At 47.8% G+C, this 26,208-nt stretch overlaps 1 protein-coding gene across 1 annotated transcript; it reads left to right on the top strand.

The window, feature by feature from the left end:
* Positions 1 to 3,241: 3,241 nt before the first annotated feature.
* On the top strand, positions 3,242 to 25,994 carry SCAMP5 (secretory carrier membrane protein 5). Its single transcript, XM_046007803.1, has 8 exons — positions 3,242 to 3,246; positions 4,334 to 4,550; positions 16,982 to 17,045; positions 17,759 to 17,887; positions 21,162 to 21,318; positions 22,433 to 22,534; positions 22,938 to 23,055; positions 23,321 to 25,994. Exons 1-8 carry the CDS (start codon positions 3,242 to 3,244, stop codon positions 23,513 to 23,515), a joined length of 987 nt encoding a protein of 328 aa, XP_045863759.1. The 3' UTR covers positions 23,516 to 25,994.
* Positions 25,995 to 26,208: the final 214 nt, after the last annotated feature.

The following is a 26,208-nucleotide window of genomic DNA, read 5'->3' as shown; positions in this document are numbered from 1 at the left end:
TTGAGTCATATTACATTGTATGAATATATAATAATGTGTTTATCCTCTCTATTATTGATGGCTATTTCCAGTTTTTATCTACTACAAATAAAGTGGGAATAAATTTGCTCTTTGGTGAACCTATGTTTTTATTTCTCCTGGGTTTAAACCTTGCTAGGTCAAAGAGTAACTCTATGTTTAACTTTTTGAAGAACTGCCAGGCTGTTTTCCAAAGTGGCTACACTATTTTGCAATCCTATCAGCAGAGTGTGAGGGTTCCAGTTTCTCCTGTCAATACTTAGTATCTGTCTTCTTGACTATAATCATTCTCGTGCTTGTGTAATGGTGTTTAATTGTGGATTTGATTTGCATTTCTCTGATGACTAATGATGGTGAGCATGTTTTCATGTGCTTATCAGCCATCTGTATATCTTTTTAGGAGAAATTTTCCTTCCTTCCTTCCTTCTTTCCAGGTAAACTCTATGCCCAATGTGGGGCTTTAACTCACCATCCCAAGATCAAGAGTCGTATGCTCTACTGACTGAGCCAACCAGGCACCCCTTCTTTGGAGAAATTTCTATTCAGATCCTTTGCCCATTTTCATTAATTAATTAATTTTTAAAAAAGATTTTATTTATTTATTTGTCAGAGAGAGAGAGAGAGCAGAAGCAGGGAGAGCTGCAGGCAGAGCAGGCAGAGGGAGAAGCAGGTTCCCTGCTGAGCAGGGAGCCTGATGCGGACTGGATCCCAGGACCTCAGGATCATGACCAGAGCTGGAGGTAGATGCTTAACCAACTGAGCCACCCAGGTGTTCCTCCTTTGCCCATTTAAAAAGTGAGTTATTTTTCATTGTATTATTGAGTTTTGTGAGTTCTTCATATATTCTACCTGCAAGTCTTCTGTTTGTCAATACTTTCTCCCATTCTGTGGGTTTCCTTGGTGGAGTTTCCAGTCTGGTTGGGGAGAGAAGACATACACAGGGACTGGGTGGTAGGGAGAAGGTATGGAGGGGAGAGGCACTGTATGGGGAGGCCTAGGATGAACTGTCTGAGTTGCAGGGTCGACCACCTGACTAGTTAGTGGACTGAATGAGCTGCTCTGACATTGCCGTGGTTCTGCAGGTAAGAAGGTGGGTCATTGTATACACAGTGCCATGGGATTAGACATTTATGCTAAGTGTAGGGACCTGACATCTCACAAGACCAGGAGCATGGAGTGGGATGGGAGGGTGGGGCAGGAGGGTCTTTCTTAAGAAAGGAGATTCCATATTGCAATCTTCTACAGGACCACTGGTTTATCTTGGAGGCACCATGATGTGACTTGAGAGCCTGATGGACTTGGGTTTGGATCTTGGTTATAGTAGATGCTACTACATTGTGCTCTCTCCCTTCTTCCTTAACCATTTCTGCTGACTTCTTACTGCAAGCCCCTGGGATTTTCTGCCCAAGGGCTTTCTGCTCAGAAGGCACACTGGAAAGTCTGAAAATGCCAGGAGCAGCTCTCAACCGTTAGTTTCCTCACTTCTTTGGTGGGACAGCTGGGTTGCACTCTGCACTGTGTCCCAGAGGTCCCCCATAAAGATACCCACCACCCACCCGAACATTGCCCATGGTGGTAACCTGCTCATTATTGCACCCTGAATTGGTTTCCATTCATTTCTTTGTTTCTGCTTCCTCCACAACTCTACCAGTGCTTCCTGGGGATCATCTCTCAAAAAGGTTATTTGTACTCACATCCTTATCCCACTGTCTGTTTCTGGGTGAAAACCAACCTAAAAAATACTAGTTCTTCCATTTCTTAGAAATCCGTTTTATTTCCTTGGGCAGATCACTTCACCTCTTTAAGCCTCACTTTCTTCATACACAAATTGGGGATAATAGCACAACTTCACGGAATAGTCATGAGGCTTAGCATCTCACTCAGAGATATTAAGGGTTTAGCAAATGCTAGACAAATCCTCTTTTATTTTCAGTTGCTTACTGGCCTATAACATAGATACTATCCCAGACACCCTTTGGTGGACATGCCTCATTCAACCATAGTGAGGCAAGACAAGACAAGTCGCCTGGAGCTGGCCCTATGAGTGATTGGATTCTTGCTCCCATTACTTACTCCCTTCCTGCAATTGACATCCCCACTGTTTGTTATGCCTTGCATCCTCTAGAGAGAGCATGTCTTCTGTCTCTCATGCATTAGCCATATGACATGCTTTGGTGAGTGGCATGTGACATTTGCCACATGTGAGAAGAAGCTTTAAATGATTTGCATGATTTGGCTCAGACTTTTTCATTCCTGCCCTCAACCACGAGAAAGACATGTTCCCCACATGTTCCCAGCACACAGTATAAACAAACAGTTATTAACTGTGTAATAGTCCTTGTGTTACATGTGTCTACATGTGTTAATGCATTTTATTGTCACAGAACACCTAGATACAGGTCCTGTTCTCAGCACCCTTGTTTTATATATGTGGAAAACTAAGGTTCAGTAAGAACGAGTACCTTGATCAAACCACCAAGCTGGGGAAAGGCAGGCAGTCTGCTTTCTAGGTCCATATTCTTAACCACTGCATTGTGCTCTTTCTCATTGTAGGTGATCTGCATGTTTGTTGACTAAAAGTTTGTTTAAATGATTGTCATCACTGACAACATTGTTCCTTTGCATTTACCCACACTCTGAAGATGTAATCCATTGGGACAAAGATGGGCTTATGACTTTGGACCTGGATATTTTCCTGTCTTATTTGTTGGACAACTAAGAGGTCCTTCTGATTCTCCTGACTGGGAGAAGGCAGAGGCTTAACCCACTGAGCCACCCATGCACCCCAGGAGTCATGTTTGACAACGTCCTCAGGTTCCCATTCCTCATCTTATTGAATCCTCCCCATAGCTCTGTAAATCAGCTAAAGCTTGCATTACAGCAGGGACAGAGAACAGTGACTATGTGAATGAACCAGGGACAGGCCTAACAGCAGAATCCAGTGTCCTGCCCTGAAGCACATGATTCTCCCTTCCTGATTGGCCTGGTAGCCAGACTGTACTTCCTGCTCATACCTCCATAGCCCCTTAAACTTCCTCCCTTCTCTTCCCTCTCCCTCGTTATTTCTTGTCCGCCTTTCTTCCCTCCCACTTCCCTCTTTCCATCCCAGCTGTGGGAGTGTGGTCCCACTCCCAGCAGGCTAGAGCCAGACAATGGGCCCTTATTCTGGGCAAAGAATCCCCTCAGTGTCTCCCACCCACGGAGGCCCCCTTCCAGGCGCAGGATGGTGTGAGTGGAGGGCACTGTGAAGGGCAGGAGCCATTGGCTGGGAGGACAGAGGGTGGCCTTGGCTGTTGAGATCCCATAGGATGTTTGCAATGTAAACACTGTTCACAATAAAAGCTTGTCTTTCACTCCCAGCCCTATCTCTCCAAGTGGGTCTCTTAACTGTCATTAGTTCTGGGTTTTTAAATATTTACCCTGGTCTCTACTCTCTTTACATGTTCATCTCTGCCAATCACAGTCTCTTTCATTCTTTTTTCTGTGTCTCTCTAAAATTCTGTCTTTCTATTCCTTTGTGTAGCTTGCCTGTCTCTATTTCTGGTCTCTTTCTCACTTCATCATGTTTTCTCTGTCTCTCCAATCTTCCCATGTCTTTTTTTTTTTCTTCCCCAAATCGTGATCTCTCCACGTCTCTCCATGTTTCTATGTCTCTGTTTTCGTGGCTTTCCTCTCATCTTTCTATGTCCATCTTTCCATGGATCTATGTGTCCATTCTCCTACATCCCATCTCTGTTTCATCTATGATTTTCCATCCTGCATCCTCTATCTGTCACTTCGGGCCTGTGGGTCTTTTTTTTTTTTTTTTTAAAGATTATTTATTTGTCAGAGAGAGAGAGAGAGAAAGAGCGAGCACAGGCAGACAGAGTGGCAGAGGGAGAAGCAGGCTCCCCGCGGAGCAAGGAGCCCGATGTGGGACTCGATCCCAGGACGCTGGGATCATGACCTGAGCCGAAGGCAGCTGCTTAACCAATTGAGCCACCCAGGCGCCCCGGGCCTGTGGGTCTTAAGGACCTTTTATCATGTTCCCGACTCACAAAGCTCTTTCTCTCCTCCTTTCTGGTATGGTCCCAGCAGCCCCTAGGATCGGCATGGAAGTTATTCTCCCCAGTTTACAGATTTGGAAGCTGAGGCTCTGGCTACTGGTACCTGGCTTCCATCTCTGGGTCTCTTTCTCCACGTTCCACTTCTCTGTGTACTCTTGTCCTGTCCGTGCCCACCAACCACCTGATCCGGGCGTGCCCGGGAACTTAGCACCTCGGACAGTTCCTGCAAGGTGAGGGGGGTGGCCAGGCCTTGCTTCTCGCGAGAGTAGGAGGAGCGGCCCTAGAGGTGGCGCGGGAGTCTCGCGAGAGCGGCTGCTGCGGCGGGCGCGGGTGGCGCGGGCGCGTGAGGAGCCGGCCCGAGGAGCGCGCGCGCGCTCCCCGCCCCCAGCCCCGGAGCGGCTCGCGGCAGGCTCCGCGCCGCATCGCTGGGTGAAGCGCAGCGCAGCGCAGCGCGGCGGCCTCTCCGCAACCGGGCGGCAGCGGCGGGTGAGTTCCCGGCCTGAAGGCCGGGAGAGGGGCTTTCCAGGGAAGCTGGGCACAGGGCGAGATGTGGTCACCTACTCTCCAGCTTTATGCCCCCTACGCTTCACCTTTGCATGCAGGGGCAGGCCAAGCTGCTAGAGAGGTGGGGAGTCGAGGTGACCTTCCCTGTTTGGGGCAGGAGAAGATCGTCGCAGGTGCCCCCAGGCCCCCAACCCCCACCGTCCCCATTCCCGGCTCCTGCAGAGGGAACCCGGGTCTCGGGTGACGTCAGACCCCTGGATTCTGGAGCCTGGGCCTTGGGCCCTCCTTCGCCCCAGCCCCACCTGGTGTTCCCTGGAAACCAGCCTCCTCCTCTTCCTGGGGATGGCGCACGCGACTGGTGGCGGGGTGACAGTGGCCTCCTTTGGGTCCTTCCTCACAAGAGGTGACTGCAGGTGGACCCAGGCTGTGTCCCCTGTCGCTTCCTTTGGTTTGCCGACCTTTAGCCGGCGGGGGATGGGCGCAGTGGCTTGACGGAGCCTAGGCTCCACTAGGGTTTTGGGGTGGTTAGTTGGGAGTGCCGGATGTAGCTCATTCCAATATTGGCAGGAGTTGGCTATGAGGATGGGGGTGAGGTGTTTGGGAATCCATTCCTGTCCCCGCCTCGGGTAGCTCCTGGCCTGGGGGTTGGGGAAATCAAGTAGAGACTCCTACTGAGAATTCACTATCTTTGGCGGTTCAGACCGGTAATGCCCCAGCTGCGGGATGGGAGATCAGCAGCTAGGGCCTGGCAGGCTTTCCTACAGAGACAAGGAGAAACCGAGACAAGAGCCAGTGAATAGACTTGCTGCGGGAGGGGAGATTTGGAGGGGGTAGAGTCAAGAGAGGGCATTTCCTATGAGTGGTATGGGTAAAGAGGAGGGAATTAAACACAGCTGTTGGGGATGACCGCCTGTGACCCCAGCCATGTGACTGTGCCCATGGGGTAGGGGAAATCTGGAGAATTTTGCAGCCCGTGCTTTTCCTGTTCTACTTGTACAGGCGCAGGGACTGATGGGAGATTTTGCTTGGGGCTACACAAATCTTGATAGCTTAGATCTGATCTGGACTTACTTGGTGAGCCTGAAGGCAAAGTCCCTAGAGCTGAGAGAGGATGTCTCTGGTGAATAGGTCACAGAAAGAGTGTCTTAGGTGTAGCAAACCCTGTGGAGAGTTAGTGGGGTCCTGGGAGGAAAGCTCTGGATAGGGGCCTTGGGGTCTGGGGCTGTTTCTTTAACTCTTTCCCTGGCTGGCTAGCTGCCTCTGAACAAGTTGATTCCCCCTCTTGGGCCGCTCTTTGCCAGCACCTTTCTCTGGGGACGAAATAATAGGACTAAGTACTGTCTTCCCTTGAGGAAGCTGCTTGATCTAGTTTATAGAGTGTCCCTCCCAGTTCTCCATTTTCCTTTTCTCTCTCCTTCCTCTGCCTCCCTCCCAGCCCCTGCCCCCTCCCCACAGCATTTCCTCTACAGGCTGCCCTTCCTTCCCTGCTGATAGCCCGGAATCTCTGAAGGCTGCCCTTCCTTCGCTGTGGATAGCCTGGAATCTCTGAAGGCTGCCCGGAGGAAGTAGCATACACACAGGGTTGACAGAAGTTGTGGGTTTAGCCTGACTGGAAAGGGCAGTAGGTGTTCCACTCCCACCGCTTTGGGAGGGTTTTCAAGTCTAAGGAAGAACAGGGGTTGACTGTGCTCTGTCCCCTGCCCTGTGCTGGGTCCCTCCTGGAAGTCTCATCCATCAGGGAGTGAGGAGAAGATTGGATGAGAATGAGTGCGCACTTGCTGCCCAACAACTGGTTCAGAATTTAAGCAATGGGATGTGTGGTAGGGTTATCTGGAAAGGCTTCCCAGAAGAGGTGGGATGTGAGAAAATAGTCGGACTTCGAGTTAACAGGGTCTAGAGGCACTGGAAATCGAGGGGGTGGCTAGACATGATCTCCTGCATGAAACTGGGTTGTGGGGGAAGCAGATCAGCCTGTGGTAGAGAAGCAAAGGTAGTGGTTTGGGATTTAGCTGATTGACACAAGGCCTTGAATGCCAGGCTCAGGATCAGCAGTGGTCATGAAGAGTCATCATAGGACAGTGATAGCAATGCCAGGAGAGTGCTGTTTTCTGAGGATGATTCATAGTTCTGGGACTTAAGGACTGGGGATGTGCAGCTTGGGTTGGGATAAGGGGACCAGAGGTAGAGCAAGAGTGGGGAACTTCCCTCTTAGCAGCCTTGCTCTGTGCTCTGGCTTCTGCACTGAGTCATCCAGACTTTGCTACACTGAATTTAGAGCCATGGGCACATGGAGACAGCATGGGAGCATGGGGTTAGAGTCTCCTCCTTTGAGTCTTACACAATCTAAGTTATTATCTGCACCCCCTCCTTATTTTCATGGAGGATTTTAGTGCTGGACCAGTCTTTGACTCCATTTCCTCCCTCTACCACCCTTTCTCCCAGCCACTTGGCATGTTATTACCTCTGAACTCTTAAACTCCAGTATCCTCTGAGCACAGTCCAGCTTCTGTTTTATATGCTTTGTGACCTCAGGGAGACCTCTGGTTCTCTGGTACCTCCATTTCCTCTGTCCCATGAGCGTGACACTTTCCATATCCTTCCTGGACCCCATGGTCCAGGACTTTAACCATTCTCTGGCTCGTGCCCTCAACAACCACATCATTTTGCCTATGTGTCCCACTCCAGCAATAGACTCCTCCTCATTTTTGGATTCTATACTCAGAATGCAGAAGTTTCTTGGGGCTATCACATACTAGGGCAGTCTGGTTCTATGCCCAGTCTCCAGCCCCAGCTATTTCTCTATCACTTGTAGAAACTCTTCCCCTCTTCCCATCAGCTCCCCATTCCATTTTGTGGGAGATGTATCCCAAGCTGGCCTACTCTCCCAAAGTCCCCAGGGAAAGGGGCTGGATGGGTGTATGGGAGGTGGAATTGCACCCACGTTTCCCCATTTCTTGAATTTGATTTCTCGAATCCCAGTGGAAGGAGGGCTATAGTCTAATGTGCCTGCTCTGTGGTATGGATGCTAGCTCTTCCTATCTCCTGGGGTCTCAGTGTCCATCAGCTGTTTTTCCCCCTATTGTATCTTCATTCTCCACATTTTCTGTAACGCCTTCCTCCTGTTTCTAAATATATGTATTCACATATTCTATCTCGATAAACTTTTCTAACTGTATGTCCTCCTCTGGCTGCTGGTGTTTTAAACCTGTTGCTTTGTCTTAATGCAAAAGTGGTATGAGACCATTGTAGAAATTTTAGAAAATAAAGATAAAAGGGAAGGAAACAAATAACTTATAATCTCATTACCCAGAGATGACTACTATTCATCCTTCGGTACAAGGTCTCTCAGTGTTGTCATTGATACTCTTGTGTGTGTGTGTGGATTAAAATTTAAGCCAATTTTTTCGAAAGATGAGTCTGCTAGACTGGTCCCTTCTTCCTCTTCCTCCTGTTTTCATTTCTTGGCAGCTGGCCTTTACCCCACCACTTCCTGAAGCTGTGACCTTCGAATTGCCCGATCAGCCCTTGACACACCTGACTGCTTCATGGCCACGATGGTGTTGATCCAGTTAATCAGTCATTAAAAATATTGAGATAATCTGAATCAGTGACATGAAAAATTTTTGAGAGATAGTGTTGAGTGGAAAAAAACAGGTTATAAAAGAGCATGTATAAAATGATCTTGTTTTGGGGGCATCTGGGTGGCTCAGTCAGTTTTAAGCATCTGCCTTCAGCTCAGGTCCCGGGGTTGTGGGATTGAGCGCCACATCAGGCTCCCTGCTTGGTGAGGAGTCTGCTTCTCCCTCTCCTGCTGCTGCTCCCCGTGCTTATGCTCTCTCTGTCTTTCTCAAATAAATAAATAAAATCTTTTAAAAAAATGATCTCGTTTTTGTCATGTATGCTAGAATATACATTAAAAACAAACACCTAGAGTTCAATCTGTTAAAGAGGTGGCCTCTGAGAAGGTCATTTAGAAGAACTTTTATTTTCAACTTTATGTACTTTTTTAAAAAACTTGTAAATATTTTTATACAAAGCTAAAAAGCAACACATTTTTATTTTATGAAAAACTAAAAACTGTATATGAGGATATATATATATATTTAGTTTTTACTTAAATTACAGTTAACATACAAGGCGCTCTTTTTCTTTTTTTGTTTGTTTTTATTGTTTTAGAAGGGGGAGAGGCAGAGGGGGAGAATCTTTTTTTTTTTTTTTCTAAGATTTTATTTATTTATTTGACAGACAGATCACAAGTAGGCAGAGAGGCAGGCACGGGGGGGGGGGGGGGGGGGGGGGGGGAAGCAGGCTCCCTGCTGAGCAGAGAAACTGACAAGGGACAAGGACGCAGGGCTCCATCCCAGGACTCTGGGTTCATGACCTGAAGTCAAAGGCTTAACCCACTGAGCCACCCAGGCGGCCCGGGGAGAGAGAGAATCTTAAGCAGGCTCCACACCCAGCTCAGAGCCCAACTCGGGGCTTGAGCTCACACAACCCTGAGATCATGACCTGAGCCAAAATCAAGAATTGGATGCTTAGGGCGCCTGGGTGGCTCAGTGGGTTAAGCCACTGCCTTCGGCTCAGGTCATGATCTCAGGGTCCTGAGATCGAGTCCCACGTCGGGCTCTTTGCTCAGCGGGAGCCTGCTTCCTTCTCTCTCTCTCTGCCTGCCTCTCTGTCTATTTGTGATCTCGCTCTGTCAAATAAATAAATAAAAAAATCTTTAAAAAAAAAAAAAAAAGAATTGGATGCTTAATCCACTGAAGCACCCAAGTGCCCCATGAGGCTATATATTTAAAAAAAAAAAAAAAAAAAAAAAAGAAGAGGAATGGAATATCTCAGTGGCTTGTAAGACTCTTGAGGATAAAGCCCAAATTCTGCCAGGGCCTTCAAGACTAAGATGACCCAGCTCCTTCTACTCAACACTATTTTTGACTTCGCTTTCCTCCCTTCACGGTGAGCTTCATTTGTCCTCTGTCCGCTCCTGGCTTTGAAGACTTCACGCTCTCCCGGTTTTCCTCCTGCCTCATTGGCTGCTCCTTCTCATCCTTTGCCAGCTCATCCTCTTCTGCCTGTGTTTTTGTTTTTGTTTGTTTGTTTTTGTTTCTGTTTTTGCATTTTTGAACAGGTAATACATTTACATGATTTTTAATTTACAAGATTTTTAATTCAGAAAGATGCTCCAAGTTTCATGAGTTCTAAGATCACCATTTTGATATTTCTGAAAACATTTTAATATCTGTATCTTAAAAAATTTTTGGCATCTGAACAATTACAAGTTGGCAGTGTATTTTCTTTCTTTTTGTAAATAAAATAATGATTTATCTTAAAATTGATGATGTCTTGGATTAGCTGGTACAAAGATACAAAGTAAAAATTATTCCTCCCTCCTACTCCATATCCCTTGGGGAGCCACAGTTACTGTTTAAGTATCCTATTAGACAATCTTCGAATATCTATTATCAAATAAAAATATATTTCCCCCCCGACTTTTTATTTTGGAAAATTTCAAAGCTACAGCAAAATTTAAAGAACAGTGCAAAGGAGTGCCTGGGTGGCTCAGTTGGTTAAGCATCTGCCTTCGGCTCAGGTCATGATCCCAGGGCCCCGGGTTTGAGCCCCACATTGGACCCCCTTCTCGGTGGGGAGCCTGCTTCTCCCTCTCCCTCTGCTGCTCCCTCTTGCTTGTGCTTGCTCTCTGTCTGTCAAATAAATAAATAAAATCTTAAAAAAAGAACAATGCAAAGAATATCCGTACTAGGATATTTCACCTAGATTCACTAATTGCTAATATATTTTTTTAAGATTTTATTTATTTATTTGTCAGAGAGATAGCACAAGCAGGGGGAGCATCAGGCAGAGGGAGAAGCAGGCTCCCCACCAAAAAGGGGGTCCAATGTGGGGCTCAAACCCGGGGCCCCGGGACCATGACCTTAGCCGAAGGCAGATGCCCAACCAACTGAGCCGCCCAGGCATCTCGCCAATTGCTAATATTTTGCAACATTTGCTTTATCTGTCATCTATTGAACTAATTTTTTTGCAGGGCCCTTTGAAAGTAAGTTGCAGACAAGACGCTGACCTTTAAATACTTTAGCACGTATCTCCTAAAAATGTTCTTGAGAGCTGTGATTTAAAAACCTAGGATCCACTGTGGGAGCTCTCATGTATCTTTAGTCTCCTTTAATTTATATGCTCCCCTTCCAATTTTTGTCCTTTCTGACATTAATATTTGTCTTAAAGAATTTCCTACAGTCTGGTTTTGTCAGATTGTTTTTTTCCTAATTTCACATTAAACATTTGGGCAACAATACTGTATGGATGATCTTGTGTACTCAGTGTGGTGTATCACATCAAGAGGCAACATGTCCTTTTGTCCCAGTGTCAGAAATGCTAAGTTGGCTCACTTGTTCTGCCAGTTGCTCTCTTTGTAGAAGTACCTTTCCTCTATTGTGATTGATAAGTAATGGGAGGGGCGACAAACGGAGAGATGCTTCTCCTGACCAGCCCCCAGCCCCCGTGTTTTTAGCACAGCCATTGATGACCCCAGCCTATATCAGATAGTGACTTTTAAAAATTGTCATTTTGTTTATATTTATTAGAAGAACATTCCCTCTCCTTCCTGTTCTGTTGTGTGTCTCCATGCACTGCGTTCTTTTCATTTATTGTGTTGTAATCCTTTACTGACATCATTCGTATTCTGCTCCAGCTTTGTATTTGGAAAACTTTTACCCCAAACTAAAGTTGAAGGGATATTTATATTGCTTTGCCCGGATTCATACCTTGTTCACATATGCCACATTTGCTTTGATTCTGTATCTATCCATCCATCATTTTTAATTTTCTGAGCTATTTGAAGCAAGTTGTAGACATAAGACACATTACTCCTAGGCCCTTGAACACATTTTCTAAGAACAAGGGCATTCTCCTATGAAACCTCAATTCCATTATCACACCCAAGAAATGTAACATCTGCACAATCACATTATCTAGTTTCCTTTGTTATCCCAGTGATGACCCTTGTGGTGTTTTCCCCATGAATAATCCAGTCAAGGCTTACACATTGGCTCTGGTTGCCATACATCTTTAGCCTCATTGGTTTAGATAATCCCTTTTTAATTTTGTACTTTTAAAAATAGTTTAGGATGTTGGCATTTTAAAAAAGATTTTATTTATTTGCTTATTTATTTATATATATATATATTTTAAAGATATTATTTATTTATTTGACAGAGAGATCACAAGTAGGCAGAGAGGCAGGCAGAGAGAGAGGGGGAAGCAGGCTCCCTCCTTAGCAGAGAGCCTGATGCGGGCCTCGATCCCAGGACCCTCCGATCATGACCTGAGCTGAAGGCAGAGGCTTTAACCCACTGAGCCACCCAGGCACCCCTACTTATTTACATTTTAAGGTTTATTTTTAAGTCATCTCTACCCCCAGTGTGGGGCTCGAACTCACGATCCCAAAATCAAGAGTTGCTCTACCAGCTGAGCCAGGTGCCTCTAGATGATGGCATTTTTTAACAGTCCAGGCCAGTTTAGTTTTTATTTATTTTTATTAGTTTTTATTATTATATTTTAATAGGCACTCATTTTATTTATTTATAGATTATTTATTTTAGAGCGAGTACACACATGAGCATGAGGAGGGGCAGAGGGAGAGGAAGACAGGCAGACTCCCTGCTGAGTGGGGAGCCTGTCACAGGGCTTGATCCCAGGACCCTGAGAGCATGACTCGAGCTAAAATCAAGAGTTGGAGGCTTAACTGACTGAGCCCCAAGCACTCCCAGGCCAGTTTAGTTTTTAGAATGCTCCACAATTTGCATTTGTCTGCTTATTTCTCATGATTGGATTCAAGTTAAACATTTTGGGGCAGGAATACTAGGTAGGCAATGTTGTGTCCTTATTGGTGCATTGTACTGGAAGGCCGTAATGTCTGTCTGTCCTGTTATTGGTGACATTAGGTTTGATCACTCCGTTAAGGTTGTATCTGCCAGCTTTCTTCACGCTAAAAGTGCCAATTCCCCCTTGTAAGTAGCACGTCATCTTTGGGCTGGTACTTGGAGACTGTGACTGTCCTCTCCATAGTCTCTGGCCCGGTGGTTTTGGCAGCCATCGTTCAAATCAGCAATTATAGTGATTATGGCACTGGGAGTAATTCTGCCACTCCTATGTTTATGGTTAGCTTCTACGAAGAAGAGCTCTTCCCTCTCTTTTTTAAAATAAGAGTGTCCCTTTGGACTCATGGATTTTTTTTTTTTTTCACAAAGTGGTGGTACTTATCTTCGACTTTTATATATTTTTTAAAGATTTTTATTTATTTATTTGACAGAGAGAGCCTCAGCGAGAGAAGGAACACAAGCAGGGGAGTGACAGAGGGAGAAGCAGGTCTCCCGCCGAGCAGAGAGCCCGATGTGGGGCTCGATCCCGGACCCTGGGATCATGACCTGAGGCGAAGGCAGAGGCTTAATGACTGAGCCACCCAGGGGTCCGTGGCCTTTACATCTAAAATAGCACTTATTATTCATCCTGTTAAGAAAGTTGTGTATAGGGGCACCTGGGTGGCTCAGTGGGTTAAGCCGCCGCCTTCGGCTCAGGTTATGAACCCCGGGGTCCTGGGATCGAGTCCTGCATGGGGCTCTCTGCTCGGCAGGGAGCCTGCTTCCTCCTCTCTCTCTGCCTGCCTCTCTGCCTACTTGTGATCTCTCTCTCTCTCTGTCAAATAAATAAATAAAACCTTAAAAAAAGAAAGAAAGAAAGTTGTGTATAGGGGTACCTGGGTGGCTCAGTGGGTTAAGGCCTCTGCCTTTGGCTCGGGTTGTGGTCCCAGGGTCCTGGGATAGAGCCCCACATTGGGCTCTCTGCTCAGGGAGCCTGCTTCCCCCTCTCTCTCTGCCTGCCTCTCTGCCTACTTGTGAGCTCTCTCTGTCAAATAAATAAATAAAATCTTAAAAAAAAAAAAGAAAAAGTTGTGTATATTCGTTGTAGAGAATTTGGAAAATACATAGGGGAATAAAGGAAAAAATTAAAATCACCTGTGATCCCCACCATCAGATGAAAATTCCTGAGAGCATTTTGGTGTATCATGGATTATTGTTTAACATTCAGGATGTTATATGTCACTGTCATTCTTATTTTTGAGACTCTTAATTGTCTCAGATTTGGGTGGTGGTAGCTCTTTTAAACTTGTGTCCTTTTTTTTAAAAAAATCTTTTTATTTATTTATTTTTTTGACAGAGATCACAAGTAGACAGAGCAGCAGGCAGGCGGGGTGTGGGGGGCGAGCAGGCTCCCCACTGAGCAGAGAGCCCGATACGGGTCTCAATCCCAGGACCCTGAGATCATGACCTAAGCCAAAGGCAGAGGCTTTAACCCACTGAGCCACCCAGGTGCTCCTAAACTTGTGTTCTTTTGACCTGCATCCATTTGTTGAATACCTGCTTGTCTCTGGTACCTCATGATATTCTAGGCTATTGTGGTATTTCCTTGTCCTGGCTTGAGACCAGCCATATGTTTTTTAAGCCGTGAGTTCATACTGATTCCTCATTTCAAATCCAACAGCACAGGCCTCTTACTGTCCCACATTGCATATTCTCTCTCCGTATTTTATTTTATTTTTTTTAAATTTTATTTATTTATTTGTTTGAAAGACGGAGATCACAAGTAGGCAGAGAGGCAGGCAGAGAGAGAGGGGGAAGTAGGCTCCCCGCTGAGCAGAGAGCCCGATGTGGGGCTAGATCCCAGAATTCTGGGATCGTGACCTGAGCCGAAGGCAGAGGCTTAACCCACTGAGCCACCCAGGCGCCCCTCTCTCTCCGTATTTTAACAGTGAGAACCCAGGTCCTACGACAACCCCTACACTCGTATGTCCTTTCCTATGAGACACATGACAGAGTTTCAGCATCACCACACTATATAAACCTGCTTACACTGAAGCTTTCTTTCCAGTTATTTTTATCCTGGAGATATATCCTTTTAAGAGAACACAGAGTGCTCTGACCGAGTTACTTGGCCAGTTCTTTTTTCTATGTGATCGTGTTATCAGTTTCCTGTACAGTTAGCGTCATTTGCTTTTGTTTATTTCAATTTTAGGGTTTGCTTTTCTTTTCTGGTGTAAGTTCTTGAGTATGTAAGAGATTATATATACAAAAAGTATGTGTAAATCTTTCCCCGGGGAAATCTCACTCGTCATCCTAGCCCTTCCATCCTGTAGGCGACCATTTTTATAGTGCGTGGTTTACTTGTCCTGTGTTTCTTTTGCAAAAATAAGCAAATTTGTATGTATGTTCTTATCCCCCCCTTTTACGTAAAAAGTAGCATACTATATATACTTGTCTGTGCTTTGCTTTTTTTTCATTTAATCATTCCACAACAATTAATAGAGATCCTTTTCATTCTTTTTTTAAATTAAATTAAATTAAATTTTTTTCAGTGTTCCAAAATTCATTTTTTTAAAGATTTTATTTATTTATTTGACAGACAGAGATCACAAGTAGGTAGCGAGGCATGTAGAGAGATGGGGAGGCAGGCCCCCTGCTGAGCAGAGAGCTGGATGTGGGGCTCGATCCCAGGACCCTGGGACCATGACCTGAGCTGAAGGCAGAGGCTTTAACCCACTGAGCCACCCAGGCGCCCCCAAACTTCTTTTTTTATGCACCACACCCAGTGCTCCATGCAATACATGCCCTCCATAATATAGTACTCCATTGAATGATACACCATCGTTTATTCAAACAATTGCATTTAGGTCACTTCCAACATTTTCGTATTGCAAAATAGTGTCATGTTGAATGACATGTATTTATTGTTTCTTATTTGTGGGTAAAAAAGCAGAAATAGGATTGTTGGGTCAAAAGGAAAAAATTTTTATTCTCCTCTCCCCTCCTTTTTTTTTTTATTATGAAAGTCAGCGTATTGTTTTGACTGTTCTGTGTCTTTTGTTTCCCATTGTCTAGATTATTCTATATCTATGTCATTTTTTTCAATGACTAGTAATTGTGGAGATCTTTTCATAGCAGTATTTTCTTTTAAAGAGCTGCAGAGCGTTTAAAAAAATGGCAGAAGAGCCCATTGTATGAGTGTACTGTTTATTTCCTTATCCCCTATTGCTGTGTAGATTCTTTCCAGTCTTTTGGTGTTACAAACAATGCTACAATTAATGCAGCTGTGCGAGGGGATCATTTCATGCAGGTTTCTACCCTGCCTGTCTTTTTCCCTTTTGTGGTCGATATTGTTGGTTTTTTCTTTTTTTTTTTTAAGATTTTATTTAGAGAGCTAGCATGAGAGGGGGAAGGTCAGAGGGAGATGCAGGACCCCCCCCCCCCCCCCCCCCCCCCCCCCGCCAGCCCCGCTGAGAAGGGAGCCTGATGCGGAACTCATCCCCGGACTCCAGAATCATGACCTGAGCAGAAGGCAGTTGTTCAACCGACTGAGCCATCCAGGTGCCCCAGTGTTGTTGGTTGTTTTTTTAATCTGTATTTGATTTCATATTATAAAGGGGCCATAAAAGATTACAACTGCCCGATTCTTTAGTTGGATCTAGGGAAATTTGACTGGAGCTCTAGGAGGTGGGTTTTTTTTTTAATGCAAACGTTAAAAAAACAAAGATTTTATTTATTTATTTTGTGGTGTAAGGGAGAGAAAGAGAGAGCACAGTAGCTAGCCAGGTGCCCTTAAAGCAAACTTTTAATTGAAGTATAACACACAAGAAAGTGCACAAATTGTATCCCATGCTGGATGAATTTGCACCAAATTGACACTGTGTAACCTTCTCCCAGACCCAGGAACAGACCAGTCCCAGTACCTCAGTTTATGCTCCCTTCCTCAAGGTTAACACTATCTTGACTTCAATTTTTTTTTTTTTTGCCCCCCCCCCCCTTGACTTTTAATGCCTTGCTCTATGTTATGCATATTTTCTTGGTAGCCACCCTTCCCTTTTAGAGGCTGCATCACACAGGTTATTGACTATCTCCTGCAGAGGGCAGAAACCCCATCAGTCTTACTCTCGCTGCCTCCCCCGTGCCAGCCCGGCCACATTACCCATCCCCAACAAACGGCTGAAGGCAAAGGCTGGAGAGAGGGGAGGTCAACCTGTGACTCTTGCCAGGTGTGTCATGTTCAGGGTCAAGGAGTAGAATTCTCTCAGAGGTCTCTAGTCTCCTCAGGCCTTCTCTGTCACTTGCCTTTGCCTCATGGGGTCCCTTCCCAGGTTCCTTTCCCACCCTTGGATGGGGTTTTCTGAAGATAAACCCAATGCCTTGAGGCAAAGGGCAGGAGTGCCTGGAAGGAGATAGCTGGGTGGAGCTGCCCCTGCTGGGCTCCTGTGGGACATGAGAGCCGGTTCTGCCCCAGGGAGCTTCCAGCCCTGCAGTCTGGGTGATGTAGGGCCTCATCCTGCTCTGGTTTTTCTTTCCTTCCAGGTCAAGACAAAGAGGCGTGGGCAGGCCGCTGGGCCGGCTGGTGCCATCCTTGCCATCATGGCAGGTAAGGACAGGGTCATGTAGACAGGACATGCAAGTGAGCAGAGGGTGGTGGCCCCCTTCCTAGTCTCCTTATCCCCTTTAGTTTTTGGAGGTCACGTTCTTTCTGTCCTCCCATCCCTGGGCTCTCCCTGGTTGGCCTCTGAGGCGTGTCTGTCCGACACCATCAGCCTGACACTGTCTAGCTCTCTAACGGTGGGAACCCAAGACTGAGAACCCTGAGGCCCTGGTCCTGCCGGCCATCTGACTGATAAGCAGCAGAGGTGGCTCAGTTCTTGTCCCCTCTGTCATCACTGCTCTTTAATACTCTGAGACCCTTTCCTTCAGATTTCTGAATTGTTGGCTTCCAAAGGCTCAGGTACAGAATGTGGGAGCTGGAGGGACCTTTAGAGACGATCTGGCTCAAGCCCGCCCACCCCCTGGATAAAACGAGAACATGGATATTGGAATGGACACGGCAACCCCTTCTCCAGGCTCACCCGTCCTGCTTCATCTGCCTGGATCTGGATAGTGTTTATTGTTTTCCTTCTGAGAGACAGCAACACTGGCTCAGGGCCTTTGGTTACTTTGGGAACCTCCTAGCAGAGGAAGCAGGGATAGCCTGGGAGCTCAGGGGCCAGGGGTGGGGGACCGCTGAAACTAGGGCAGGAGGCTCATATTGGGTCATCGGGAAGGGGACCATTCAAGGCGATGCTGTGCCATATGCTTCACCCACAGAAAAAGTGAACAACTTCCCACCGTTGCCCAAATTCATCCCCCTGAAGCCATGTTTCTACCAAGACTTTGAGGCAGACATTCCTCCCCAGCATCTCAGCATGACCAAGCGCCTTTACTACCTCTGGATGTGTGAGTGCTGTGGGATGGGGGTGGGCTGTGGAGGGCGGGGGGAGGAGGGAGGGAGGCTGGTGGGTGCTGGGCACCAGGTGGGGTGGGGTGCTGCAGGCCTGGCTGTCCGTCAGCCCCACTTGCAGTATCTGCATGGGCCATCTCCCAGCAGCCTCCTTGTGTGGGCCAACCCCCATATGGACCCCAGTTTCCCTCATCCCCCCGCCCTCCACTACCCATTCACAGAGCATCTGGATGAGGGTCTCTGTCCACAGGATCATTTCTCTTTTCTTTTTCGCCCTTCCCTTTCCCACTGGGGTGGTTTTCCAGGGAGCCAGTGGTGGCTGCCAGGACCTCGGGTTCTGGATGCTGAGAGGAATCCTTGTCTTTTTTTTTTTTTTTTTTTTTTCAGTATTAAAGTTTATTTTTTATTTTTTAGCAACTGTATTTTATTTTATTTTTTTAATTAATTATTATTATTTTTTATAAACATATAATGTATTTTTATCCCCAGGGGTACAGGTCTATGAATCGCCAGGTTTACACACTTCACAGCACTCACTGTAGCATATACCTTCCCCAATGTCCATAACCCCACCCCCCTCTCTCAACCTCCCTCCCCCCAGGAATCCTTGTCTTGAAGCCACATTTGTCTTGCTTTCTTTAGAAAACTGCTCAGAGAAAATAGCATTAACTGGGAGTCGGGAGATACGGGATTCAACTGGGCTGGTTGTCCTACTCCCCAAGCAGCAGGTTCCTCACTTATAGAAAGAGGGTGTTGGCTCGGTGATCACTATGGTTCCAAGGAGTTCTGCGTTGTGTGGTCTGTACCTTTCTAAGAATGTAGAGTTCTAATGTTCTACAGTGTTGAGGTCCAAAGTGTCAAAGACCTCATTGCTTTTGGTTGGTGGCAGGTTGAAGTGTCATCTTAGAGGGATGGCACTTGGCTGTGCCCAGGCTAGTCAAAGGTACCTCTTAGGCGTGTACAGGGAAGGCAGGCTGACTTTCCCATGCTGGGTACTGTCCTCAGGGAAGCTTAGACCTGCAGTGTGACCACAGTCAAGGTCTGTCACATGTGATGTTGCCTTGAGTCAGCCCACACTTAGCTGCCAACCTGAGGAAGTGATTGCTTGTGCCCAGAAGAGGTAAAGAATGCTATCTTTGCAGGTTCTTCATGGGGTGGTAGAAGGAGTGCGGAGATAGACAGACTCTGTTTCAAGTCTTGGCTTGGCCTTTAGTGGAGAAGGCATCTTTATCTGTGTAACATGAGGGAAAGAAGAGGTGGGGGCAGGTGGAAGTAGGTCTGCAGATGTTGGAAAGAGAATGAAGAGGTCGCCTCTGATGGCTTCTCTTTTTTCCCATCAAATGTGATGTAGAAGTGGGGATGGGAACTTTGAGGAAAGTGGGATTAGAATGAGAGCACCTTTGTGGACAGAAGGTGAGGACGCTATCTAAAGACACATGACCCCTAAGATTTCTGGGCCATGCAGGGTTCATTTGAGGTTGGCTGACATGAATTTATAGTCCCACCAGGCTTCTCTGTAGGCCCCTTTCCTAGCACCGTTCAGCTCTGGTACAGATGGGAGTTGTGTTCATCTGGGGGGAGGGTGACCAAAAGACAAGGCAGGGGAGAGCATTAGGAAACATGTAATGAACTATGGAATCTAGGTGGGACAGGGAGAGAAGTAGAGATGGAAAAAGCTGAGTGGCCACGTTAATGGATGTCTGTTCCAGACGGGGTACAATAATTACAACAGAGGAACTAGAACTAGTGAGCTCGAGAGAGAGGGGTGGGACTGGGAAGAGAGGTGTTAACCAATATAGAAACAGGTTAATGTCTGTTCTATGTAAAGAGCAAATAAAATCAGTTCCGGAGTTCTGGGAAATTGGGGTGCAATGAACAGAGATGGAAGAAATGCAGCTGAAGTGCAGAAGAAGAAATGCTCACCCTTGTTGTGAGGGACCCTGAGGTGGGTGTACCTACACAGGACAGCATTGTCCCACCAGACTTGGGGAGCACCCCACTTGGCCCTGGAATCTGGAAACTCTGCTCCTGAGAAGATCTCATCCAGGAGCTGGATTTAAGGGCTATAAATATCTTCCTAAGTCCTCACTAGGCACCTGCCGGATGCTTTGCTCCCAGGGAAATGCAAATGACTCTTGAGATGCTTAAGGGCTCTGTTCAGAAGCCACTACCAGATGCCTGGTTGTTGGAGGCCAAGATGGAGCCCCCCCCCCCATCCTTTGTTTATTCAGCAGGTCTTTGTGGAGCCTTAAAGGGACTCAACCTAATGTTTGAGGAAGGGAGCATCCTGATGTCAGAAGCCCTGGGTGTGTGGTAGTGCCACAAGTCTTTGAGGTTTCTGCTGACTGTGACTTGGTGATCCTATGATTCTGAGTTCAACTAGAGTATGTGGGCACAGAGGGGTGGGAGCCTGGGTTCTGCCCCTGGGGAGCCTCTGGTGTGGTTGATGGGCTGGAATTTGTATTTGGGGAACTGTGCATGAGAGCAGCCCAGGTCTGCAAGAGGTCAGAGGGATGGGACATGAATAAGGCTGCAGTAATGAAGGAAGGCTCTGTGGAGGAGGTGGCATGGTCTGAGAGATGAATTAGATAAAGACTAAGATTCCAGCCATTGATGCCTGCCCCGTTTAAGAGCAGGGTAAATGGTACACGGCTTGAAGAGATGTTTCTACAAGGCCTTTTACTTTCCACTTTTTTGTGCCCCTTGCAAGAAGAGATGTCAAGGTTTCCTGTGCCTTGGGCTTGGTGATTGCTGTGAGTCTGGGAGGGCCAGAGGCTGAGGCCATTCTTATAAGGAGAAGAACATTTCTACCACCTGGAGTCTTTGGGGCCCTTCAGTGGGGCTTGTTGGACTGAGGTTCTGGGTTCCTGCTCTGGAGACTCTGTTCTTTAGATTTCTCAGGTCCCTAGGAATGGGTTTGGGGAGGGGAATTGGTCTAAGCTCCCAGCTTTCTTTCTTACAGTCTGTACTCTTTCTGTGTGTGTATGTATGTGTGTCTCGTGTATCTTTGTGTGTGTGTGTGTGTGTGTGTATTCACTGATGTGGGTTGTGGGTACGAATCTCTGTAAATGTGGTTTTCATGTATGTTTGTGTGTATCTCCCTCTCTGTGCATTATGCTGTTTCCATGTATTTGATTGTGGGTCTGTTGAATTATGGGTGTGTGTGTGTGTGTCCATGTCTGGGTGCTCACGTGTCTCTGCATGTGTCGGGGTGTTTGTGTGCATGTCTGGTGTTTGTCTGTATGCATGCATGTGCTCCTGGGTCTGCAGTGAACAGCGTCACGCTGGCCGTGAACCTGGTGGGCTGTCTCGCGTGGCTGATCGGAGGCGGGGGAGCCACCAACTTTGGCCTCGCCTTTCTCTGGCTCATCCTCTTCACACCCTGCTCCTACGTCTGCTGGTTTCGGCCCATTTACAAGGCCTTCAAGTAAGTGGTTGGTACTGACCCCAGCTCCTAACCTTGTCTCTTTGCCCGTCTCCCCTGTTTCTTCTTCTCTGTATATTTTCTCAGTTTTTGTTTGACAGCCCCCCCCAAACTCACTTTCACTTGTTCATTCTCAGCTCAGACTGCCCAGTAGGGTGTGGGCTTCCTGAGAATTCAGTGCGGGGGATGAGGGAGCTGGGAGTCAGAGCCCTGGTTCCCTCTTTCCTCATTCCTCACTTCCTTGGATGGGCATCATGTAGAAGTTAGGCCTCTCTTAGCTCTGCCTTCCCCAGGCAGCTGTATGTCAGATTTGCCAATGGGGCCACTTGTGTCGGTGGAGCTGCCCATCTTGGCATCTGTTGGGCTAGCTGATTTGGTACCAAGTGGACATCTATCCATGTGCTAACGGAACCAGTCATCCATGTACTACGGACACTATGTGCTAATGATGTCATCCAACTCTGTGCTAAAGGGACCATTCATCCATGTACAAGTGGGGCTAACTGTCTTGGTGCCAATGGGTGTCTACCTTGTATAAAAGGGATTTTCAATATTGGTGCCAATGGGATTGTTCATCCAGGTACCAACAAGGCTATCTGTCTTGGTGCCAATGGAGAATCCATCTCAGTGCTAATGGGGCCTCAGATATCTTTGCCAATCCACCTGTATGCCAATTAGGCTACTGTTTGGAGCTGGTTGGGTTCCATTCTTATACCAATGGGGCTTTCTGTCTCTGAGCTTATCCATCCATGTACCGGTGGATCTAGATATATTGGTGCCAGTAAGGCCGTCTATCACCTTGACAATGGGGTCATTTATTCTTGCCCTAATTGACTCATCTACTTCTATGCCAGTGGGGCCAACTATCCATGTACCGTCCATATGAGTGGTCCATTTATAAGGAGATCTCTCCCTATGTAATGTTGCTCACACAAGACTAACACATGGAAACTCGCAAAGATTCATATAAACACTGTTCCATTTTTGCCTCTCAAGGCCTTTAAGTGTCTTCTGTCCATTGCGTACTCATTTAAACTTGGAAGTTCTGGGGGCTCTTGAAGACAGGGGAAGGCTTCACCCTCTGCCCAGGTGATGAGAGTCCTCTTCTCTGCTGCAGGACTGACAGCTCCTTCAGCTTCATGGCGTTCTTCTTCACCTTCATGGCCCAGCTGGTCATCAGCATCATCCAAGCCGTGGGCATCCCAGGCTGGGGCGTCTGGTAAGAGATTGGGATGGCTGGAATGGCCCCAGGGCTGGCATGGGTGGCACCTTGCATGTGTCCTTCGTTTATGCCTGTGTGTTAGCTGCTCGGCCTGTGAGAGGATTCAGTGTAGTGTAGTAGACACAGGCACAGCTGCAGAGGAGTGGTTTTTGGGAGTTCCCAGGGGTGTTAGGCATCATGGGAGAACCCAAGGGAAGGAAGCCTTATGTCTGAGGAGTTTGTCTCCTGAGCCATGAGAAAAGATTCTTTTGAAACACTGCCACAGGCCCTGTGGCTGGTCTCTTTGCATCTGATGATATGGCCCCTTCCCGTAACAACGAGAGGGCTCCTGGCGGTGGTGGTGGGGCTCCCGGTTACCCCTCAACATGCCGGCAGCCCCACAGCTGGCCTCTTCCTGCAGTGGCTGGATCGCTACCATCTCCTTCTTCGGAACAAATGTTGGCTCAGCAGTGGTGATGCTCATTCCCACCATCATGTTCACGGTTGTGGCTGTGTTTTCCTTCATTGCCCTCAGCATGGTACGTGGTCACCTCAAGGCTGAGAGGGTGGCTTCAGAAAGGGGCTGTGATCTGGGACAAACCCTCCTCCAAATTACAGGAGGACCTGGAGGTCTTCGAAGGGACTCACTCTAGAATGGCTTGGCGGACTTTGCTCCTAGTACCCAGGGCGGGTGTGGGAGGAAGGATTGACTCTTACAGGTACTTGTCTCTGGCTTCCAGGTTTTTCCTGGATGGGCTGCCCCTTCCCTTTGATTAATCCTTCCTTGTGCTCCTCCTCTTACAGGTTCATAAATTCTACCGGGGCAGTGGGGGTAGTTTCAGCAAAGCTCAGGAGGAGTGGACCACGGGGGCATGGAAGAACCCACACGTGCAGCAGGCGGCCCAGAATGCAGCCATGGGGGCGGCCCAGGGTGCCATGAATCAGCCGCAGACTCAGTATTCCGCCACCCCCAGCTACACGTACTCCAATGAGATGTGAGCCACCCGAGCCAACCAGGAGGGCAGGGCTGGGGGTCCGTGGGATGGGGACTCAAGCCACGTTGTTGGTTGTGGTGACCAAGCAGGGTTCCCCCCTCCCTTTTCTCCTCCCCAACTTTGTACAAAGAATCAGAGTTATATATATATATATATATATATGTATATGTCTCCCTCCTTTCCCTGCTCCTTTGGATTCTGTTCTCAGTATTCTGAGAGCTGTGGGCTGCACGTGGAGCTGTCCCGTGCAGTGGTAGCTATGTCCATGTCCCCTTGTGAAGTAGTATGCAGTGGAGGTTTCTGTTGTTGTGGTGCTAGATGTATGTTTAGAACTAAACCAGCCCCCACCCTCCACCAGGCTGCCCCCTCTGACCTTGCCCTGGGGACCCCTTATGGACCAGGGGGAGGCATAGCAGAAAGCCTGGCCCCTTCCCCAGGGTTATGAGCTAAAACTGTCTCCACTTTTGGTCTCACTGGGAAGCAACAGTATTTAGCACTTATGGGGGTGGGTAGGTAGTAGGGTGGGGACAGGCCAGGGATCTTCCTTTGCTCCTTCGGATCTGGCCTCCTCCCTCTCCCTTCCCTCCTCCTGGTGTCAGATTCCCTGTGGCTTCTTTTTCTTGCCCAGGGTCTCTCCCATCCCCATGTGGCTTTTCTTTGTCTTTCCCAAGGCTAGGTGTCCCAGTGGTATATGCTCCTGAGACTGAGCCCATTCCCAGATCAAAGAAGAAGACAGGAGTGAGCCTTAGGTGTGATGTGGGAGGGCACACAGCTGGAGATGCACAGCCCACCTGGGTACCTCACTCCCAGGGAGTGGAAATGCTGGGTCATCTTAGAGCTTGGCCTGCAAGTGGGGGGCTCCTCTCTTCTCTGCCCTGCTTCCCCTTCTCTTCCCAGAGCTCCCTTGAGCCCTTCTGCCTATGTCCCTCCCCATGCCCCCAGCTGCTAGCCTACCCCCATCCCGTGCTAGGTGGCATCTGTCATCTGTGAGGGCCAATTCCATTGCCTTCTCTGAAGAGCAGGGTTGTGTCCAAGTAATTTTCAGGTGTAAAGGTACAGCTGGAGCAGAGGGTATGTAAATAATTATTGGTCCCTGAGTGAGTTCTGACTGGCCCAAGCCCACTGGGCAGGTACGAGGTATCTCTGAATGACCATTGGATTCCTGGGAGCAGGTAGCTGTTCTGCTTGGGTGTGGTAGAGGGGTGGGCTCAGAGGGCTGGGCCTGGAGGGAAGATTGGAGGAGAAGGCAGGCAGGACCCAGGGAGAGGAGAGCCTGCCTCCTCCCACCCGAGCTTGCTTTTGGTCACACAGCAATTCTGGGCACTTGAACTCAGGACCCAGGAGGAAGCGCATGCTCAGTCCTATCCCTGAGTACAGTGGCTGGAATGGGGTTTCAGATCAGGTGGGGTGGGAGGGGATGCCCTCGGACTTTTTTTTTCCCCCCCCAAATCAAGATCACCTACCCCCTTCTGCCTATTAGACTTGGTCTTTGGACCTTTCTCACCCCGTCAGAACCCACTTTCCCTTGCAGGGTAGTGACTTAAGGTTACCTGGGGCTACTTGGGACCGTTCTGTTCCAAGCATTGTGAAAATGTTGCTGGTAGAGGTCCTAGCTCTTTCTGAGGCCTAGAGGGAGTGGACTTTTTTACTCAAAGAGCAGCTGCCTGTTTTCCATCCTCCCTTCTCCTGTCTGGGCTATTTGGCCTGAAAATTTTGGGATGGCTCCAGCTGGGAACCTAACACCTGTGCTTCCAGGTGCCATCCTGAGCTTTGAGCTCCAGGCACTTCATTTTTCCTATAAGGGGAGCCAAGTCTTCTGAAAAGTTCTCTTCCTAATGATCCCTGATGCTTGGGCCAGAGTATGATTGACTCTCTGCTCTACCATTTTCTCTGCAGAAAGTAGTTGTCCCAGCCTCTATACCTAAAAAGAGACTCTAGGTCTAGGTTTTCTTCCCTTTTCCTTTCCCCTCCCTAGACCTATGGCTCCCTTTCTCTTAGTGTCTCTGGTAGCTCCAGGAGGCCTGTGGTAGCGCTTATTCCTGTTGGATGCCACCTGCAGTCAATTTCCTGTCTTCCTTGCCTCTCTTCTTTCCTGGCCCAGACCTATATGGCCATGCCCTGGCTCTGCTCTTGGGAAGGCCTGCTACCTGTGTGTGACCCAGCTTGTCCAGGCCCTGGGATGCTGCATCTCTAGGCAACTATGCACTTTCCTAGGGAGGGAACCAGTATGAGAATTGGGGGCTGGGCATGAATTCATCTCCGCTGGATGGTCTGTCTTGGGGGTGTGATGGAGGAAGACACTTCTGGGAATCCTCAGGTCTGGCCAGCCAGTGACCTGCTTTTGCATTGTGCTGGTGCCTACTGCTCCTCCTCGTTTCTGGGAGACACAGACCATTGTCCACCTGGCAGTTGACCTGCCTGAACTGTCTGTCTATGGTAATTGAGTGAACCATAATAAAGGGGAACATTTGGCCCTTTGTGTCCTGCTGAGTCATGTGTCTTCATGTGGGCCTGTGTGACGCCTCACTGTGGGCTCGGGGGCATGGAGGTAGGGTGGGTCAAATGGGTCTGAGGCCTGTCGTTCCCGGGGGCCAAAAGTCACACACTTCTGTGTGATTCTTTCTGAGGCAGCCTTGAGTAGGCCTTGAAATTGCCACAAAGGCCTCATGCCTGTTGGAAGGAGTTCTGAGTTGCCGG

Source organism: Meles meles, chromosome 6, assembly GCF_922984935.1.
Source record: "Meles meles chromosome 6, mMelMel3.1 paternal haplotype, whole genome shotgun sequence".
NCBI classification, from domain to species: Eukaryota; Metazoa; Chordata; class Mammalia; order Carnivora; family Mustelidae; genus Meles; species Meles meles.
The sequence above is the reverse complement of the archived record's forward strand: the minus strand, read 5'-3'. Positions and strand labels throughout refer to the sequence as shown.

What these genes read in the sequence shown, in the direction of transcription:
- SCAMP5 (XM_046007803.1), top strand. An exon ending in CATCCTTGCCATCATGGCAG is followed by an intron (nt 17,046 to 17,758) that starts GTAAGGACAGGG and finishes CTTCACCCACAG; the next exon opens with AAAAAGTGAACAACTTCCCA. An exon ending in ATCCCAGGCTGGGGCGTCTG is followed by an intron (nt 22,535 to 22,937) that starts GTAAGAGATTGG and finishes CTCTTCCTGCAG; the next exon opens with TGGCTGGATCGCTACCATCT.